At 55.1% G+C, this 20259-nt stretch overlaps 1 protein-coding gene across 1 annotated transcript; it reads left to right on the forward strand.

The window, feature by feature from the left end:
* Positions 1 to 3609: 3609 nt before the first annotated feature.
* On the forward strand, positions 3610 to 19069 carry BNIPL (BCL2 interacting protein like). Its single transcript, XM_067569410.1, has 9 exons — positions 3610 to 3716; positions 10318 to 10425; positions 12070 to 12131; positions 12448 to 12678; positions 13463 to 13645; positions 14157 to 14259; positions 15102 to 15233; positions 16344 to 16430; positions 18967 to 19069. Exons 1-9 carry the CDS (start codon positions 3673 to 3675, stop codon positions 19067 to 19069), a joined length of 1053 nt encoding a protein of 350 aa, XP_067425511.1. The 5' UTR covers positions 3610 to 3672.
* The last annotated feature ends 1190 nt before the right edge of the window (positions 19070 to 20259 follow it).

Here is a 20259-nt window from a genome sequence, read left to right on the forward strand (position 1 = left end):
AAGAACCCCAAAACAGAGAGAGGCAAAACAGGCTGCTCCATAAAACAGAGGCATCGCTCACCCCACCTTGCTCTAGGCTGGCACTCTGTGGAGTCTGACCACTGCTGTTCCATCCAGTCTTCACAGGCTTCCCTACGGAGCCCCCCTACTTTGCAAGCAGAACCAGAATCCCCCACCCCCCCCCAAATTTAAAGTGACAGCGTACACTTTTAAACTGGTTCAAGACATCACAAGCACAAGGGGCAGGGCAGTGGCGAATGGAACCACCACGTTCATTCCCATAAACACGAAGGCTGCAGTTTTCACAGGGGCCTACACTGGTTAAACACCCCCATCCCTTTGAAATTTCAAAGGCTGCTTTGGAAATCTCAGCCTAACCACTCCATTCCTCCTGCCAGAGCCAGGTTAAAGGGCCCTTGTAAAGAGAAAAGTAAACTGGGTCACACCCATATGTTTGCTGCCTTGTTTTGTCTTAAGGTCTGAAAGGCTTTTAAAATCGGCCCTGCTTGGTCTTATACTTTTAGAAATATCAGGCGTGTCAAGTCCTCTTTCGGCTGGAGGGGCTTTGCAAACTAAATGCGGAGCAGTCTTCCAGAGGCTGGGAGGATCTTTAACAAAGAGAGCATTCTTCCCAACTGTTTGCCAAGCATTTGAGTTAAAGGAGTGGTTTGTTTTGGGTTTTTTTTTATAAAGGGTGCTTAAAGTTAAGCATCTGCTCAAGTGCTTGACTAAGACTCAAACAGACTGCATTTTTTTTCTTGTCATTTCACTGTTTAAGCATATTTATAAATCAGGCTTTGCCTTGACTTGCTTTTTTCAGTCCAATGTGTAACTGAAGCTCCTGTATTTACCTAATAGTTCCTGGCAGCGTCCCGTTGTAAGGAGGAAAATAAATGTTGGACTTTGCAGGTTGAATGGTAAAACACAATAGCTGAGAGGCTAAGCAGGGTTCTCTCTCCCATACCTTTACCGGTCACGCACTTTGATGGCTTATTTTTGAAAGGGTGTTGGGGGCGAGAACAGAAAAATCCTTATGGGCCTGTGCCAGAACTAGTGGGGAAATTGGAAAGATTGTGCCATGAGAAATAACGAAACTGGATTGAGATGGGGAGTGGCTTTTAGCCAGACTCTTTCAAACTTTCTTGTTGTTAATGCCAATTTAACTCAAAGGCGGGGGGGGGGGGGGGGAGGGATTGGGGGGGGAGCTTTCTTTGTTAAAGACACAACAATCTGCCACTGCCCTTAAAGGCTGAAAAACACTCTCAATCCACATCACTGCCCTCTGCAAAAGCAGGGATGGCCAGTTTTGAAAGTGTTACGGTTCTTTTTAAAAAAAAAAAAAAAATCTCTCTGCTTTGATGAATCAATTCACCTACAGGAGCCCGAGGGCTGAAGGTTCATAAGCGGAAAACCCCCGTCTTCTCAGCATTCCTCAGTGAGCATCAGTTCATTCCCCCGTGGCAGAGGGAAGCATGCCATCATCAGAACACGCTCTTGGTGGCTGTTCTGAGGGCAGACGCAGACATAGCTGATGTATGCGTGGGGCCAATCATCTCACACCTGGGCTGGAAAAGTCTCAAGTGTGCCTTATATGTAAACGGAAGAAGGCGTGTTCCTGTGCATGCATGTGTTCAGAGATCGTAAGGCCAGAGGGGCCCGTTATCTAACAGATCCAAAAGAGGCCGGAGAATTTCACCCTATTACCCTGTAAGAGTTTTGTTTATATGAAAGGTCTGCTGGGAGAGAGGAACTGCAGAATAATTGTGATGAATCTGGGGTAAATTCACCCCTGAATTCTGGAACCCCTCAGCTGTATGGTGGAAACAGCGTTCCTTATACTGATTTAGATTAGCTAGCGATGGAAGGCCCAAACCGAGAACAGGGCCCCACGGTGCTGGCTGTTTCACAGACACACACTGAGAGAGAGTCTCTGCCCCAAAGAGTTCCCACTTTAAAACAGCCAAAGACAGGCTTCCAGTTGTCATTTTACAGATGGGGAAACAGGCCCGGAGTGATGGTGTGATGTGGCAAAGGTCACACAGGGGAGTCGGTGGCAGAGCTGGGAACTGCTTGCAGAGTTCCTAATCCCATGGCTCAAGCTCATGGCAGTTCTACAGCTTCTCAGCTGGGCAGCCTGGGGAGCAGCACGGACGGACAAGGGGGTTCCTTGACTAGCCCAAAGGTGAGTTTGTTCTGCTTTCTCTTCCTTTCCCTTTTCAGTTTGGCATGGCCCCTTACGGACAGCCAGAGGCAGGGACGCTGTGCGATCCCTAGTCAGGGCGAAGACCTGACTTTCTCAGGAAAGCATGTGGCTGAGGCTGAGGCTGGCGCGGCTGTGGCAGGTCCTTGGAGCGGGGGAAGTCGGGTGGGCCGTGTCTCTGCACTAACCCACGTGCCGAGTGTGGATCCTGGCAGCTGCCCTCAGTGTTTTGCAGCGACTCAGGAGCCTCGGAGTCAGGGGAAAAGCTGAGCCAGGCCTGGAAGCCCTGGGAGAGTTTGTGGGAGTCATTCATGGCCCTCGTCGTTCTGCAAAGCACGCACACACAGGAAAGCGGGGGTGGGGAGTTTAATTCCAGCTGTCTGGGGCTCAAATTCCTGCTGGGGCCTCGCATTTCCCCATCCTTGGATTCCTGCCTCACAATTGCCCCTTCCCCAAGCCCTTCCAATGGGAGAGGCTGGGAGCCAGAGACTGCACAAGATCCTTGATTGCAGGAACAATTTTTTTGCTCTCTCTTTGTACAGCGCCTAGCACATCTAAACACAACTGCAATACAGAGGCTGCCTTTGACTTTGGATCCCTCAGTGCTGCCTTCTGAATTGGCTGGAGGGGGTGAATTGTGACTAATGCATGGCACCCCTTGTCCTTTTGCCCTTATCTTGCTTCCGCTCCCCCACAAAGGGCTGAATGAGCTGCAGCATGCTCAGAATTAGCCAGTCAGGGGAATGAGGCCACCAGGAATCTTGCTGGGATCAGAGGGTGGCCTTGTTCTCTGTTGGAGGAGGGAAACTGAGTCACAGAGACTTGCCTAAGGTCATTGAGTGAGTCAGCAGCAGAGCCAGGAATAGGACGCAGGAGTCCCTCTGTCTCAGATAACTAGCCCCTGCTGCCTGTCGGGGGTGGGGGGAGGGCTTCTTCTCAGGTCCCTAGGATAGGGCAGCTTGTCTGCTCCCGCTGCACCTGCAGTCCAGTGCCAGGACAGGGTATGCTGCTGCAGAGTTACCTACAGCTGCAGACCCCAGTCTGAATTTGGTGGGCCAGTTGGGATCCAGGGTTTTGCTTGAAGCTGACGCTTTCCTTGGAGGATGTTTCATTACGATGAAGCCCAGGGGGGCCATCTGCCTGGGCCTGCCTTCCTCGGCCCAGACACAGCAATAGACAAACTGGGGATAACAGGAAGCAATAACCCCCCCTCCCCCCCACATACACACACACACTTCTGCCACTCCAGGGCTTTGTCTACAGGGATGGATCAATGGGCGCTAGGACCCAGTGGATTTTCACCAGGTGGAGTCAGGTCTTAAGTGCAGACAAACCAGTTTGGGATGAGCACCTGGGCTGTACTGATGTTAAGAGATCTGCAGAAGGGGAAGGCCAGGGGGGAATCCACTGGAAATTTGGCTCCCAAAGAAAGGGGGAGAACCTAACTTCAGCGTTTTCTGAGGGCTGGAGCAATGGGCTCCTATGTGGACTATGATGAGAAACTCCAGCCTCAAAAGTGAGTACCTTTGATCAGGCCAGATTCTGACCTCAATTAATCCAGACCAGCGCTTCTCAACCAGGGGTACGCAGAGGTTTTCCAGGGGGGACGCCAACTCATCTAGATATTTGCCTAGTTTTACAACAGGCTACCTAAGAAGCACCAGCGAACTCAGTATAAACTAAAGTTTTGATATCGATAATGACTTGTTTATACGGCTCTATGTCCTATACACTGAAATGTAAGTACAATAGTTATAAAATAAATCAACTGGAATATAATTATCTGGGACAAATGAGAAAGGCAGCAATTTTTCAGTAATAGTGCGCTGTGACGCTTGAATTTTTATGTCTGATTTTGTGAGGAAGTAGTTTTTAAGAGAGGTGAAACTTGGGGTCTGCAAGACAAATCAGACTCCTGAAAAAGGCACAGTAGTCTGGAAAGGTTGAGAGCCACTGATCCAGAGCAGCTCCAGTGTAAACGAGATCAGGAGTTTGAATCTAGTTTAGGAGATTCAGGTTCTCAGTTCTGCATTGGCCGGGCTAATGAGATGGGCAACCTCAGGATTCTCTCCAGCTGGTGTGTGAATCCAGTAATTCCTATGGGTGTGGAGTCTAAACACTGTGAAATCAGCAAACACTGTTTGGGGTTGTTAGGGGAGGCAGCTGGAGCGTCACGCGTGTTGTCTTTGATTGACTGTATCATACCGTGCCTGGCGTTTCAGACAGGCCGATAAATCCAGCTCAAAAAGCGGATGGTTTCTGAAAGCAGGGCCTCATCTTGTAGATGCTGCCATGCAGAGGACCAGACTTTTAATTGCGTGGGCCCCACAATTGGCATCAGACTTTCTGAAGATCTCAGCACTAACTTATTTATGTGCCCGCATGGGAGTTGAGCTGACATTCGAGCCCACAGTGCAATGCAGGGCAATGCCACAGTCAGCTACTCCCCTAGTCTTTGCAGAATCAGGCTCAGAGACTGTTATGTAAACCCTTCAAGACAAGCTCTGCCTCAGTCTGTTCTTACAGTAGCAAGCAGGGATTCCCCATTGTGCTGGGTGCTGTACATACATCATTGGAAGACATGGTCTCTGCCCCAAGGTGCTTACAATCTAGCAGCATACAACGAGCCAAGGGAGAAGGATACACCGATTCACAATACACACATCACAGCCTAGATGTTCAAAAGCGACTAATGATTTTTGGCTGCCACGATTTTGGGGAACCCAAAATCACTAGTTGTTGAAAACTGAGACCCATGTGTCCTTGGTTTCAATTCGACCCTTACTTAGACAGTCTCTTTGTTAGCACAGCAGCTCGTGCAATGACATTCTGGTCCATGACCGAGGCTCCTAGGCATTACCACTCTATAAATAATAACAATAATTCCCTGACTTTTATTAGCTGGCTAATTATTCTAGACCTCACAGCAGAAGTGGGTCTTGAGGAAGGATTTGATGGTGGAGAGGGTAGGCAGGCCAGTTGGTAAGACTGGGATGGTGCTTTGTGATGGGGGAAGGCAGCATGGAAGATGGTATCAGGACTGCTAGAGAGTGAAATGGTGTTTTGAAACACTGTCAATTTCCAGTTTGGGTTCAGATCCTGAGCCGATGTCAAAGAGCATGGCACCAGTGAAAGGACAATGGTTTACACAGTTGTAAATAATATTATTTATTATTTGTGTTGCGCTCGTACTGATCGTAGGCCAAGAGCCCAGTGCGCTAGGCGCTGTACAAACAGTACAACCAGACAGTCCCTGCTCCAATGAGCTTTATAACACGTGTGGATTTTGCTGAACGCTTCTTATACACCCCACTCAAAGGTCACAAGCTCTGATCTTTGCTGCTTAAGGGTTTTTAACCCCATTAAATGTTTCCTTTGCCCTCCCGCTGGCTAGTTTGGCTTGTCAAGTTAGACTGGAAACTCTTCAGGGCAGGGACGGTTTCTCATTGTTTTGGGAAAGGTCTCTGACCTGCGCTATGCAAACGTCAGGTTAGATTATCACAGCGGTCCCTTCTGGGCTTAGAATCGATGGATTCAGATCAGCAGGGCATTCTGGAGTTGGAGAGGGCTCGGTGACGGCTCCCACGAATGGTGAAAATAGTTCAGAGCCCATGTTAACATTCAGAAGGGAGGTGGGACAAAATCACTGGAGAATTATCCAGAGACTCACTCCAGCCTGACAGGCTGCTGGGAGACTTGTTTGTTTTTCTTTGAAGGAGGGTGGGGCAGAAAAACAGCATTGCACACCAAACTCCTTGCTGTTGAAAAGAAGAGGGTGGATGTCTCATAGTTTCAGAGTCTCTTTTCTCTGAGGGCAGGGTGGGACTTTAAGCTCTGCTCACAATTCCACGTGCCACCCAAAATCCCATTCTTCCCCCTTAAAATGAGCAGCAATGAAATAGCAAATGTTTACGCCCATCATTAGGCTTCAGAGTCAACACACACTCAGCAGTTAAGCGCTTCACCGAGGCTATAATGTGCCCTGTTGGAACTGCAGCTTTGCCAAGTGGGAGGTGACTTCATGGTAACTGGATTTTAAGCTAGAATGTCGGAAATGGAGATACTTTCTCCTCTTAATCCCCACCCCCTGCTCCTGAAGCGGGCATGCAGTGACACCCAAACCCGGCTTTCTAAACTCCCCTGCTTGCTGGATGTGAGTTTCCTTAGAGACACAGACTGGCTGGTGCTGTGCCGGCTCTCTGGGCTTGTGTAAACAGGACCAGCCCTGCATTAGATTGCAGGGCTTGCTAGGGTGGCACTGGGTTGATTTTCCTTGGGCGTGCCAGTGAGTGCAGCCAGGTACACGGCTGATGTCAGACGGCTCCAGGAAGGGAAAGCTGCTGGCTCTGAGCAGCCGCTCCAATGCGCCTTGTTTTCCTTCCCTGCTACGGGCCGTGGGCATCCGGACGTGTCTGTCACTGAGCAGGGTTGCGAGGTAATTGCCGGCTGTCACAAGAGGCTGGGGGGCAGCTGCGGGATCCTGCACGCGCCAGCCACGGTGATTCTAGCCCGGCGCTAGCTGGAAATGGACGGTCCAAGCGGTGGAGCTGTGATCACCGAGTATGTTTCAACACAGGGCTTCTGCCTCGGGGCAGGCTCAGGGGAAGGGGACCTGGGTCGGGCACGGCCTGGACTCGGCCAGCCGGGCTGTCAGGGAAAGGGTGGGTGGGTGCCTCTTGCGGGCATCTTGGCTCCTCCCCAGCTGCAGTGGGAGTGTAAATGGGGCTGTGGGGTGGATGGGAGATGGGGACGGTGCAGGCCTGGTGGTCTGGCGTCCAGGAGAACTCGGCACCCTCTGGGGTTCGGGGAGTTGGGATCCGAATCCGAACCTGGGTCCCAGTCTCGGAGCTTGAGGCCATCTCCCAGGCAGTGGAAGAGCCGAGCCGAGCTCTGCGGGGGCACGCGCTGACGAGCTGGTGCCAACTCTGCCCCCCCGATTCCACCTTGCTGCTGGGACCTGCCCATGGTAGCGACAGGGGGAGGGGAGGGGGTTAGATGACGGGGAGTGGGGGGGCTGGGCCATGGGGAGTGGATGGGGAGGCAGGACCTGAGTGACAGGAAATAGGGGTCAGGCAGTGGGGTTCGGTGGGAGGTGGGGGCAGGTGAGGAAGGGAAAGGGGGGAGACGGAGACATGGGAAGGGAGGCCGGGTGGAGAGGTGGGGGTCAGGTGACAGGGTGTGGGGTGGGAGGTGGGGCCGGGGTGCCCAGGTGGGTGGATGGGGAGGGGGAGGTGGCTGCCGGACAATCTCTCTTGTGGCGAGGTCCCCGCTCTGGAAGAGTTGGAGGAACGGGGGGGGGGGGGGGACGACTCTCTTGGGGGGCACGGGATGGGACGACTGGCTGAGGGATCGTGTTGGCCTGCCCTGAGAGGGGGATCTGCGTCCAGTTGGGTGGGGGGCCTGGTGGCGCCGGGTTTGGTGCTGGTCCCTCTGGGCAGGAGGTTGCATGCGGGGCCAGCCCCAGGAATCCCAGGGCTCTGGGGAAAGACCCACAGCCTGGGGAAGGTCTCCCGGCACAGACCGAGCTGCGGGGACCTCAAGGGGTGACACAGGAGCCCCTTCCCTCCTGGGGCTCTGTGCCCAGGCTGCCAACAAGGGGGCCCCAGCGTTAGCGCCAGCTGGGGTGGAGACATCTGGGACACAGGTGTCAGGCTGAGGCTCATCAAACTCATTCCACGTGGGGGATGGTAATGACGCCTGGGTCCTAGGAGCCTGGCAGGGTCTGACCTAGGGACCCTCCCCCCTTAGGATAGAGCCGCCCTGGGGGTTCGTCCCTGTTAGATGCAAGGCGGGTCCTGCTGCCAGGCGAGACCCAGCACGCCTGGGATCTGAACGGAACAGAGCCCCAGTCTGGATTTCCCCCCGGGCTGTGACACGCCCCACACCCAGTGGGAGAGGCTGACACTCTCCTGGGAGAGACTGTAGCAATCATCATCTTAATCCCTGGGCTGATGTCAACTCAAGGGAGCCGGGCGAGGAGCTCTCTGGTGCGGGGGGGAGGGGATCTGCTGCTGTAAGGGGGGCTGTCCACCGAGCCCCGTATTTGTGCCCCGTACACACAGCTCAGGGTGTGCAGGGAGCAGATCTGGAGAAAGAGGGGCAGGATCCAGGAGGCAGCTTGTTCAATGATATTTTGGGGGGAGGGGGGGGCTAGAGGAGCAGAAATGCAAGCACTGTCCAGGCTTTTAGCTCCCCGGTCTGTCTGTCTGTCTGCATCCAGCTGCTGTCTCTTGTCTTACACTTGCCAGCTCTTTGAGGCAGGGCCTGTCTCTTTGTTCTGCGTTTGTACAGCACCTAGCGCAATGGGTTCCTGGCCTGCGACTGGGCTGCCAGGCATTACCGCAATGCACCTAATAACAATCTAGCGTTTCAGCCACGCACACTGACCCTCGGCGTGGAGCACTCGCCTAGCGGCAGGCTAGTAAAGCTCTTGGCCCTACAACTCTGCCTGTCTGTTGCATCGCTCATTGCCAAACGTGGCAGGATATGATTTTTATTTGATCATTTCGACCGCTCGTGTCGCTGTGTATTTGTCAGCCTTTAAAATGTTTCTTTAAAAAAATCAATTTAGATTTTTCTCAGTTGTGCCAAATGGTGGGTTTTAAAAATTGTTTTCTATTTGTATTGGTTTAAAATGGCATAGCTGTATGATGAGGGAACTCATACAGGAATGGGAAGCAGTCAGCCAGTAATTATTGAGTATCCATAGATGTTTGCGATTCAAAAAGCTAAAGCTTTATCACTGTTAAAACACAACATTGCACGTCAAAATATACCAAGGAAATATCCTTAAAACAAGCGCTAAGTTCTTCACGGGCATTCTCCTTACCTTGCCTAGCTGTAAATGTAGATGATTATCCATGGAAAGATATTTGCGTCGGTTTGTGTGTATGGTGAAATCGACATTTACCCACATTTACCAATAAAAATCGACACTTTTCAAGCCTGCTCATTGCTAATCAACGTGTCAGTGGGTTTCTTTTGCCCCTCACTCACATTTCTCACTGGTATTCCCTTGCAGAAGCATTGCCAGCCTGAAGCGTTCAAAAATCACAGGTCGGGCCCTCCAAAATCAGGAGCTTGGCTTATAAATCATGAGATTTAATTTAAAAAAAACCCCAATCAATGTCAGGTTCTTTGTCTTTGTGGTCTGATTTCTGCACCTCTAGAGTCGCACCTGGGTCGTGGTTTCAAGCTTTTGTCTGCAGTCACATGTGCTTGAAACCCGTGTCGTTTGTAAACGAAAGCTGAGCGTCTCCCCTCATCATGGGATTCCAGGAGCTGGGCTTTAATAATCCCCTGCGATATTGTGAGACTTGCAGTGAAGTCACGGGAGCTGGAGATGCTGCCGCAGGCTCTTTCAAACCTTGAGCTGGGGCCTTCGCAGAGGTGTGTGTGTGGAGGGAAAGGCTGCAGCTCCGTGCACGTAGCAATGGTGCAGGTCCCCGGAGGCTACACAGATCCCTTCGTGCAGGTGGTCTCAGTTGAAAGGTGTCACAAGTTGTTTGCCCTGGGAGAGCTGGTTTCCTTGTCTGCAGCCTCTCCTCCCCCTCCCCGGCCCCCATTTCACAGGGGTCCCAGGCTGCACAGGTCCTGGGAGCTGCTGGTTTCTCTGCTCCGCTCCCCCTTCATTGGATCCTGGAGACGGTTGAACTGGCTCCGGCGTCCCCTGCTTACGTGTCCTCGCCTCTCCACCACCCGATCGGATAATGCAGAACCCAGGCCGCTAGCGTGGGCAGACCGCAGGGGGTGCCAGCATCAGTGTCCCTGGAAAAGCCGAGCGCAATGGGCTTTTTAAACCCCAGCTTCCCCACGGCCCGTCAAAGGGAAGGTTGCAGGGGGAGTTGCAAAGGATCCAACAATTGACCTGGTCCAGCAGGACGCTGGCCATCCCTTGGCCAAAGAGGGCTGGAGGGGGCTTCCTCCGCCCCTACCCCAGCCTGGATACAGCCCTGCTTTATTGCGGGAGGCGGGTGGCCAGAGATGGTATGCAGGGATGGTGCTAGCAGTGGCCTCAACATTCAGGCCAAGGTCCGTGCTCTCCCGCTCACCTCCAGCTGGAGCAGCATGGACTAGCCCGAACCTGGAGCCCACGCTCTCCTCTGTTGCCATTGCAGGGACCAGAAGGATCTGGAGAAGCAGGACTTGGCCGAGAAGGGGGAAGGAGCAGCGTCCATCCAGGACATGGAGCTGAAGGAGGAGTGGCAGGACGAGGAGTTCCCAGGGTGAGAGATGCGGGGGGGGGGGGGGCGGACCGGTGGTTGTGCTGCAGAGCCGCGCCGGGAGCCTCACGGCATCTCCTGTTGCCCCATCCTGTTGGCTGGGAGCAATGGGAGATGACACAGATGGCTCCTGCCCCACTTACATCACTGCCCCTCCGGGACCAAGAGGGCTGGCGCCACCGCAGTGAATTTGAGCTGCACTGTCGGGGGGTGAGGGGATGTCCTTGGTGATCAGTGGGTCAGCTGGCGGGGGAGGGGGGAAGGGGTGTAGCTAATGGGCGAGAGCCCACCCCCTTCCAGTCCATGTCTTTCAAGAAGCAGCATGATGAGTAGAGGCAGCATGGACCAGCTGATCGCCCCCTTGCCTAGTGGTCTCAGGACTCCTGGGTTCTGTGGCTGGCTCAGGGCAAGCAGTGCACTAATCCAGTAGTTAGAATGCGGGACGTCTGTGCCCAGCTCTGCCAGTGACCTTGGGAAAGTTGCTTCCCGACTCTGTGCCTCAGTTTCCCCATCTGCAGAATGGAGTGAATGCCCCAGCCTCATCGATGAACGAAGAGAGCTGTGTGCGATTATTCCTCCCAGCCAGGCTGAGGGCTGGGGACAAAATAAGTAGCAAACAGTTGGCCATAAAGAGGAAGCAAAGTCTATTTTTAACACACACCCCCCCCCCCCTCCCGGCTGCCCCAGATGGAAAGCTCCCGGCACAGACACTTGGAGCAGAGCAGAGCCGAGCAGTGTCTGCTTCTGGATCCATCGTGCAAAACATCTGCCGCAGCACCGCTGCAGGAGCTGTATTCCCACTCCTTCCGATGGGCAGCTGTTGCCAGTGGGCGTGAGCAGAACCATGCACAGCTGTGCCCTCTGAGCTCTGCTGTTTATCCAGCGGGTAGGGTCAGGGGAGGAAGGAGGGAAGGGAGGAGAGGACAGAAAAGGATCTGCATTGTAAATGGCGAGAGGCGGGGTCTGAGAGCCAGGACGATCCCTTCTGGGGACCTGGGTTCAAGTCCTTGCGTGAAATGAGTTGGCTGGTCTCAGCCCAGGGGTTTGGGATTGGTCCATGCAACACGCAAACCTCTACGTTGTGCGGCTGGCTGTTCCGGTTCATCCTCGACCGCAGCACCGTAAGAGCCGTGTGTGTGAGGAGCCAAGGCCTGGGCTAGTGAGACGGGGGGGGCTGCGGGTTGGGATCAAGGTGCATCAGCAGAACTGGGCATGGGCAGCCGGGGTACAGCAGGGCAGGGCTGCAGCAGCAGAGCCTCCTGTGTGTGACGCTTGCCGAGCAGCGGACTGCATTGTAAGTCGCTCTGGAGCTAGGTACGGGCCATTATTCCCATTGAACAGGTGGGGAAACTGAGGCATGGTGAGATGAAGAAACGTGCGCTTGATCACACAGTCCCCACCCCGGCCCTAGCCCCTAGGTCCTACTCTTCTTCCAGAACCAGGAATGGAACCCATGAGCCTTGACTCCCAGCCTCCCCCCGCTCTAACCATTAGATCACTCTCCCTTCCCAGAGCGGGGGATAGAACCCAGGAACTCCTAGCCCCCCCTGACCCCTGCCCGCGAGCCACAGGCACATGCTGCCTCCTCAGTAGCGGTTCAGAGCTGGGAGGGACGCTCTAGCCGTCTCATCCTCCCCTGTCTTCCAGGCCTCTCCCGGAGGAGGTCTCTGAGGAGGACCTCGAAGACTCCGGCGGGGAGCCCACCCCAGGTAAAGCCGTGTCCGGGGGTGGGGGGCGCTCGGCCGGCTGGAGGGTTAGAGCCCAGCATCAAGAACACCCGCAGGGAAGGCTCTGAGTGTGAACGCGCTGGGGGCGGGGGCTGCAGAGCAGGGGCCTTAGTGGGGAGGCTACGTCCCCCCATCCCAATTCCCCCAAACACCCCCAGGGCACAGCTGGCTGGGTGGGAAGGTTTCTCTGGACCTTGCGTTTCCTTTCCCTGCCCTCGGTCTTTTCTGTTTCACTTTGCTCTCGTTTTGGCTTTATCCTCCCTTCTCCCCTTCCTTTCTTCCCCTCGCCCCCCTCCAGCGCTCGCCCCCAATACCCTGGAGCTGTGCGGGAAGCGGCACATGAAGAAGCGGCTGCCGGCGCCGGATTTCAGCCTGTCGTTGAACCGGGCCGAGGGCTCGGTGCTGTCGGGCGACTTCGCGGAGCGCACGCCGGACGGCAGCCTGGACATCAACGTGGACGAGCTGGAGACGCCATCCGAGAGTGAGCTGCTGGATGGGCCGGACGGCAGCCAGGACTTCGAGTGGGAAGGTGGGGCTGGAGAGAGGCCAGGCCGGGGCTGGGCTGAGCTTTGGGGCAGGGGTGGGTGGAAGCAGGCCTGGCTGGGGCTCGTAGTGGGGAGGGGGGCGTTGGTTGGGGTCTTAGACAAAGCTGAGGTGGTGCGTTGGGGTCAGCGAGGGGGCTGGAGGAGTGGGTCAGGACAAGCGAGTGGAAATGGGGGCAGGCTGGGGGGGGCTGGGACTGGCTGGAGATTTTGGGAAGGTTTCAGGGAAGTTGAAGTTCGAGCGGTGGGGCTCTTAGGTCAGGTGACCCTATGGCCCGTTTTAGCTGGGACGCTCCCTTTTTTAAGCCCAGTCCCGGCCGCCTTGACTTCTTTTGGCAAAAGTGGGCAAGTTTGATCGGTTGGCGAGAGCAAACGGGACAAATGGTGTGAGGGGTTGGTGGATGGGGTGAGGGGTTGGGTTGAGGGGTTGGTTGGGTGGGGTGAGGGGTTGGTGGATGGGGTGAAGGGCTGGGTTGAGAGGTGGTTGGGTGGGGTGAGGGGCTGGTGGGGTTGATTGGTTGTGTTTTGGGGTGGAGGAAGGCACGAAGGTTCCAGAGGAGCTGGGCGTGGGGGGAAGGTTTGGGAGGGGACTGGGGTCACTTGGGGCTAGTGATTCTCCATTCCCTGGCCCGTTTCTCCCCTCTCCTGGGTACCCCGGCTCCCCATGCACTGCAGAACACAAGGCAGGGCCCAGGCGCTCTCTGATTATTGGTAAAGCAACAAAAAGAGCCCAGGAGCCTTTCCTAATCCCCGCACCCCTGCCCTCCCCAGATGACCTGCCCAGGGCCCGGCGCGTGGACAGCAGCCTGCTGGAGGAGAAGCTCAGCGAGGGGCGCGTGGTGGACGTGGAGGACAAGGACGGACGGAAGTGGAGGATCTTCCTGACGGACGAGCGGGAGCAGAAAGTGGATCTGAGCGTTGTGGAGCCCTACAAGAGGGTCATCTCCCATGGGGGTAACAGCAGAGCTCGGCGCCCTGGGATCTAGCGCTTAGACTGGGAGGCAGCAGGTCTCCTGGGTTCTATTCCTGGCTCTTGGAGGGAGTCGTGTCTAGTGGGTGGGGCTGGGGGTCAGGACTCCCAGGTTCTATTCCCGGCTCTGGGCGGGGTGTGGGGTCCCTGAGTTATGATTTACATGGTGCCTGTCAGTACCCCAGGCACTTTACAGGGCGTAACAAGCGCACCCAATCGGAGGAGGAGCCTGTCCCAAGAAATCCACGACCACAGCCCTCTGGGACCCCGGCGTCCGAGCCTGCTGTATTAAACCCAGTTCTGCCCCGCCTGTGGCCCCCAGACGCCGTTCACAATGGCAGCCCGGTCCGGGCCAGGTCGGGGGTCAAGCGAAGCAGCCAAACCGACCTCACACCTGGGGCTCCCCCATGGAGGAGGATAGCTGTGTCGAGGTGTAAGGGGGAGAGGTAGGCTCTTGTGCCAGCTGTACCCACTCCCTCTGCTCTGCCACTCCAGGGTACTACGGGGAAGGCCTCAACGCCATCATCGTCTTTGCCTCCTGCTACCTACCCCACAGCAGCGTCCCTGAGTATCAGTATGTCATGGAGCACCTGTTCAGGTGAGCGCGCTGCCTCCTGCTGGCTAGAGAACGAGCTGCACGGGTAAGGGCCTGGGAGCCGGGGGTGGGCGGTACATCTGTGTCTGGTACATTCCCAGGCCGGGCTGCGTTCCCCCACCCGTCCCAATCCCTCTGAGGCTCAGCACAGCGCAGAAAGGCCGGGAGGCCAGGGTCAGATCGCATTACGCTCAGGCCGCCCTACCCACATAAAGGGCCTCAAAAGCGGGTGGAAACAGCTCCCGGAAAATCCCGTCTGAGCGCCCAGCTTCTGAACTGACTTTCATTCCCAGACCCTCAATTAGGACTGTCCATTGCGCTGGTCAGGACAGAGAAGCCACTGGCACAGGAAGGGTTAAATGCGACGGCACTGGGTGCTCTGTGAATGCCTAACATCGAATATGGGATAGTAGTTAGTGCCGGCTCCTGGGGTCTGTGGCCAGCTCTGGGCTGTGGTTAGTGGAGGTGACTGGGCTTCAGGACCCCTGGATTTTAGTCTCTGCTCTGGGAGGGAAGTGATGTCTAGTGGTTAGCAGAGGGAGGGTGGGAGTTAGGACTCCTGGGTTCTGAGCCCAGCTCTGGGTGGGGAGTGGGGTCCATTGGGCAGTGAAAGTGACAGGGGTCAGGACTCCTGGGTTTATTCCCGACTCATTGTGTCACCTTGGGCTAGTCACAGCCCTTCTCTGTGCCTCAGTTTCCCCATCTGTGCACTAGGGGTGGGGGATAAGGCAATTTACCTCACTGCCAGGGGGTGGGGTGATGTGAAGCTGAATCCATGACTTTGTGCCTAGAGGGGGGCTGGTTCCAGCCTGCCACGCTGGACCTTCTTTCTTCTCTCCCGGCAGGTATATCATCGGGACCCTGGAGCTGATGGTGGCGGAAAACTACATCCTGGTGTGTCTGAATGGTGCCACAGCCCGGAGCCAGGTCCCGTCCTTTGGCTGGATAAAGCAATGCTACCAGACCATCGACAGGCGGTTAGAGACAGCAGGAGTTCTAATTCCCAACCCTCCCAATCACTAGACCCCACTCCCCTCCCAGGGTGAGGAATAGAACCCAGGAGTCCTGCCCCCACCACAGCTGGGAACAGATCCCCCAACTCCTAAATACCTTCTCTCCCGGAGTGGGGAATAGAACCCAGGAGTCCTGACACCCAGTCACCTGCACTCACCAACAGACTCACTGTCCCACGCCCCTTCCGGGGCTGCTTGGTTACCCAGGAGGAGGACTTCAGGCTGGCTGGGTCCCTGTTCAGGTCAGCAGTGGCTCTGCCTGGCTGCAGTTCTAATCCCATCCCACCTCCCAATCCAAGCCAGAATCTGTGCTGTGAGGCCCCAGCAACAGGAAAACAGCTGCTTCCTACCTGGCTCGCATGGCGCGAAGGTGGGGGAAGCTGACACTCTGAGACAGGCTGAGCAATAAATAAACCCCCCAGCCTGGGTGAGGATGGAAACTGCAGCTTCCCTCGGAGGGGGTGGAATTAGGGACTGCGCTGGGCTGTGATAAGTATAACAGGGGGGAGGGTCTCTAACGAGGCTGCTGGACGGAAGCAGACCTTATGGCGCTCTGGTGCACCAGCTCCCAGCTTCTGGACTTTGGAAGCACAGGATTTATTCTAGAATAAAGTGATTTTTATTCCAGAATAGAGTGTCCATATGGGGAGCTACTTTGGTCAGTTTCCCCATGTAGACAAGCCCTTAGCAACCTTTAAAAGAAAAAGCTCCAGGACGTCAGAGGCCCTGCCTTGGACCTGTCTCCCATCCAGAAACCCCCTCCTGGCCCCCAATAGACAGAAGTTGGCTCTTGCCATGAAGCACGGTGGTTTACAGCTCTCCCAAACTGCTGGTTTTTTAAGGGTAGGATTGTCAAGGGCGCTCCCCTCCCATTTAACTATAGCAGGATTTGAACCCTGGACTCCCCCAAGCCTCCTTCAACACCGGCCTCTGCACCGAGGGCTGTAACAAGAGTCTCCTCAGACCAACATCCAACCCTATTTTCAATCCTGCTGAACTCTTGGCTTCAGTGAGATCTTGTGGCAGTGAGTTCCACCGGCTAATCTGTACCTCGTGTCCTGTGCATTGTTTCAGGCTCCGGAAGAACCTGAAGGCCATGATTATCGTCCACCCCACCTGGTATGTCAAGGCGCTGATGGCCGTTATCCGCCCCTTCCTCAGGTAGTGTGAGCTGGACTCTTCACTTGGCCTGTGGGAGGCGACCAAGTGCGTGCGTGCGTGCGTGTACGTTTGCGCGAGGGGGTGGACGGCCACCCAGCCTGCAGTATCACCCCCCCCTGCAGCTCACGCCCAGGAGCCCAGCGGGCTGCACGTTGTTAGCGTCAGACCATCCTGAGCCAGCCTCTACAAGTCTGACTGCTACCCTTAGGGGGCAGTGGGATCAGCCCCACCGCCTGGTGCGACCCCGTGCCCTGCAGGACCAGACAGCGTTAACCCCTTGCTGGCTGGAGAGGCTAGAACCCTCCTCCTCCTCCACAGTCTGTTCCATGCTGAGAGCTTTTCACACCTTCAGCAACATTTCCTCGCTGGGCCTGGGCCTCCTCGCGGCTGCTGGCCATGCAGGCCAGGCCTTTGCGTGCCAGAGAGATGAGCTGTTAGCTAGACGGGCGCGTGGGGCAAGGCAAAATGGAGCAAGATTCCAGCCCAGATTTTTCAGATGCACTCGGCCAGCATCTCGTATGCATCCAGACACCACGGTGACGGGCGCAGCGTAAGATTTTCGCCCAGGATTCTTTGGATGCCCTTCCCCAGCATTCCCTAGGTGCCCAGATACTGTGGCGACAGGAGCAGTGTAAAAGACCTGGATTTCGCCTGCCAGCTGCCGCTTGTCTGTAATTAGCCAAGACACCATCGTCTCCCTGTGCTTGTAAGGCACGACGACACCCGCTCCCCTTTACTCCAGGAACTCAGGCTTCTGCCTAGGAAGCAGCTAAGCTAAGCCCTTAAACCAGACTAGCCCCCCCAAGAGAAGGTGGGCCGGCTGCAGGCACAAGCCAGCCAGACGCCTGCTGTTCAGCAGAGGACGGCGTTGTTCACGTTACAGGTGCTAGTTTGTATTACACTCCATCCTGCTGTTCTCTGGCTGGACTGTATCTTGCATGCAGGGCTAACAGCTGGGAGTCAGTGACAGGCCCCTGACCAGCCGCTGGGGATGGATAAGTGCACCAACCTGCTGACACAGCTGCAGAACTTAGGCCAATGATTTAGTGATTCAGGGGCCCAATTTGAGACATCCAAAAGAAGCCTGATTTTTTTTCAGAAAGCGCCAAGCCCCAGCAGAGCTGCCATCTCTCGCCATCTGTGATGTTTATCTTAAAGCCCCAGCTCCCAGAGTCAGGGGATTATGGGAGACTCTTGGCTTGCATTTGAGAAAAGAAAGGTCTTCCCTGCCCTTGTGGCTGTAGAGAAAAGCTTGGAGTGTGACCCAGTGCATAGTAAAGGCTCAAAGACCAGACAACATATAAAAAAGAACTTTTTTTTTTTTTTCTTTTTAAATCTCATGACTTTTAAGCCAATCTCATGATTTCTCTGAGGCCTAACTTGTGACTATTGAGCACCTGGTGTTGGCAACACTAGCCCAACCCCCTGAAACTCAGGCCCCTTGCAGGTGTGTCAAGCTGGGGCCCCCGAAAACAGACACCTCAAATTACAAGTCAGTTTCAAAAGTCCTGACCTTCACCTAGTTGTGTGTGTGTGTGTTTGTGAATGTGTGCTATTTGCACCAAGTGTGGATGAAACACAAGAACCCATGTGCCTTCCTGCACAGAGCATTTTCAGTCAATGTAAAGCTAATTTGATTTGGTCTGGCATGGACTGCAGCTGGGTCTGGCTGTGATGGCTTTCAAAGGCGAGGCTAATTCACGGATCCACATGCCCTTCTCAAAGGTCCTTTCAGGCTTTTGCTGCTGTCTCCTCACTCCCTCCCTCTGGAAGCTTTACTGAATCCATTGTGGTAGCCGTGCTACAAGTGGGTATTTAATGCGCATTGTGGCATTTCCTCAGAAGCCCTAGCTATGACGCACCATTGCACAGAGGATCCTTCCCTTTTAGTGTGTGAAATGATGTCTGTGCCACACAAAAGTGCCGACTGGCTCCTGAGGGTTGGGGATGAGATAAGAAAGCCAGATTCTTGCCTGGTGTAAACTGGCAGAGCTCCATTTGCACCGCACCAGAGTGCCTTTTGCCGGCAGATTGCTGGCTCAAGTCCAGCCTGGGATCGACCGGCTGTTTGTTGGCCTGCACGCAATCACCTGTTAGGACTCAACGCTTGGACTATCCTAACTGGCACTAATGTGTCAACCATGGCAGCGGAGAGGCCAGAGATGCAACGGGCCATGGGGACTCCATAAAACAGCTGCAGTGTAGCTCCCCATAAACCGGCTGAGGTTTCCCCAGCATGCCTGGGGCTGTGCAAATGGGGAATCTCATGTTTCAGGGCTTCAGCTGGTGGCTGACAGGGGTCAGGAAGGAATTTTGGCCAGCAGTATTCTGGGCTTGGAGTGTTTTACCGCCTTCCTCTGAAGCAGCAGAGGTTGGCCGCAGCTGGAGATGCGACACTGGCTGGGTGCTGTGCATAGGTGGGTGGGATGTTAACCCCATGGTGCAATGTCAATCTGGCGCCCTGCGAGACGCCTGGATGGGAGAACAACCCCTCAACTAACCTGAATAACCTGCCCTCTTCTCTCTCCTCTCCCAGCTCCAAGTTCGGCAGGAAAGTGCAGTTCATGGACAGCCTGTGGGAGCTGTCGCAACAGATTCCTCTTGAGCAAGTGCACGTCCCTGACTGCATCCGCCAGTGAGTTGAGCTTCCTTCCCTTCTCGCATCGAGGGCTGGCACCTCTTGGCTGGGGCGGGGGTGCAGCAGGTTCGACTGGACTGGGATGGGGGTTCTGGAGTCACTCATCTCCACGGCACAGGGGGGTTTATTCCCAGGACAGGGAACTAACTGGAAGCCTTTGGAATTCTCCATCCCTTGACTCATCTTTTTTTATTCCTGCCCACCCAAATTTTTGCCTGCCGGGCAGGGGGAGCTATAGGTCAGTGTCATTGCCCCTTTATGCAGAGAAGGGAAGAGAATTAGGAATGGAACCCAGGCGTCCTGGCTCCCAGTGCTACACTGGGAGAGGGTTTGCACGGGTGTAACTGTACCAGCGACATAGCTGCCTCAGTTCAGACCACTCACATGGATGCACGCACCAGCGACTTGCACTTAGTGCACGGCACCCCAGTGCGAAACAACATTGGTGCAGATGAGGCCAGAGTTTGCAAAGCAAAATCTTCCCTGTTCCCTTTTTGAGCCAATCTCTCATCTCGGGTACGGGTCCGATTGCGTGTTGCATGCCCAAGGGACGTGACAAGGGGTGAGCAAAGGCAGCTTTACACCTCCATTGCCCCTGCTTTATTCTGCACCGGTGCAGGAGCCGGAACACCCCTGGGTATAACGTAGAGTGCCCTGGCCCATCCCAGCCGCCTATAGGTTGCATCGCCACCCCTGGCCCACGGGCTGGAGCTGGGGACAATCTCTGGGCCAGTGGATATATCAGTGCCTTTGGGTCCCCTCTTCTCCCCCATAGACTGGATCACAGCTGGAACGGCTCCAGAGACCCGAAGCGGTGATGTCAGCAGGAGGCTGCACAGCAGACACCAGCGCCAGTAGGAGGCGGTAGCGCGGCACCGTTCTGTAACTTTGTTACCTCTTCCCGCCAGCGTTCCTGCGCAGGAAAAACCAAAAAGACCGTGTTTGGGAAAGGCGCTTGCTGCCAGGGCTTTGTAAATAGGTCCAGCTTAAATGGATGCATTGGTTTAAACACTGGGGGTGGTGGTTAACGTCAGGCCAGCTTAAATGGAGAGGACTTTGCTTATACTGGATTTTATGTAAGGGCTGTTACAGTTAGAAACGTGACCGTATGAAAACATGAGTAGTTGGGCTCCGTACGGGGTTTATCTGGCCTGTTATGCAGGAGGTTAGAGTAGATGATCCAAGGGTCCC

Source organism: Emydura macquarii, unplaced genomic scaffold (genome assembly GCF_026122565.2).
Source record: "Emydura macquarii macquarii isolate MOO-44397 ecotype Brisbane River unplaced genomic scaffold, CSIRO-AGI_Emac_v2 contig_2924, whole genome shotgun sequence".
Taxonomy (NCBI): Eukaryota; Metazoa; Chordata; order Testudines; family Chelidae; genus Emydura; species Emydura macquarii.

What these genes read in the sequence shown, in the direction of transcription:
- BNIPL (XM_067569410.1), top strand. Translation starts at nt 3,673, where the DNA reads ATGGGCTCCTATGTGGACTATGATGAGAAACTCCAGCCTCAAAA. An exon ending in GAGGGTCATCTCCCATGGGG is followed by an intron (nt 13,646 to 14,156) that starts GTAACAGCAGAG and finishes CTGCCACTCCAG; the next exon opens with GGTACTACGGGGAAGGCCTC. An exon ending in GTCATGGAGCACCTGTTCAG is followed by an intron (nt 14,260 to 15,101) that starts GTGAGCGCGCTG and finishes CTCTCCCGGCAG; the next exon opens with GTATATCATCGGGACCCTGG.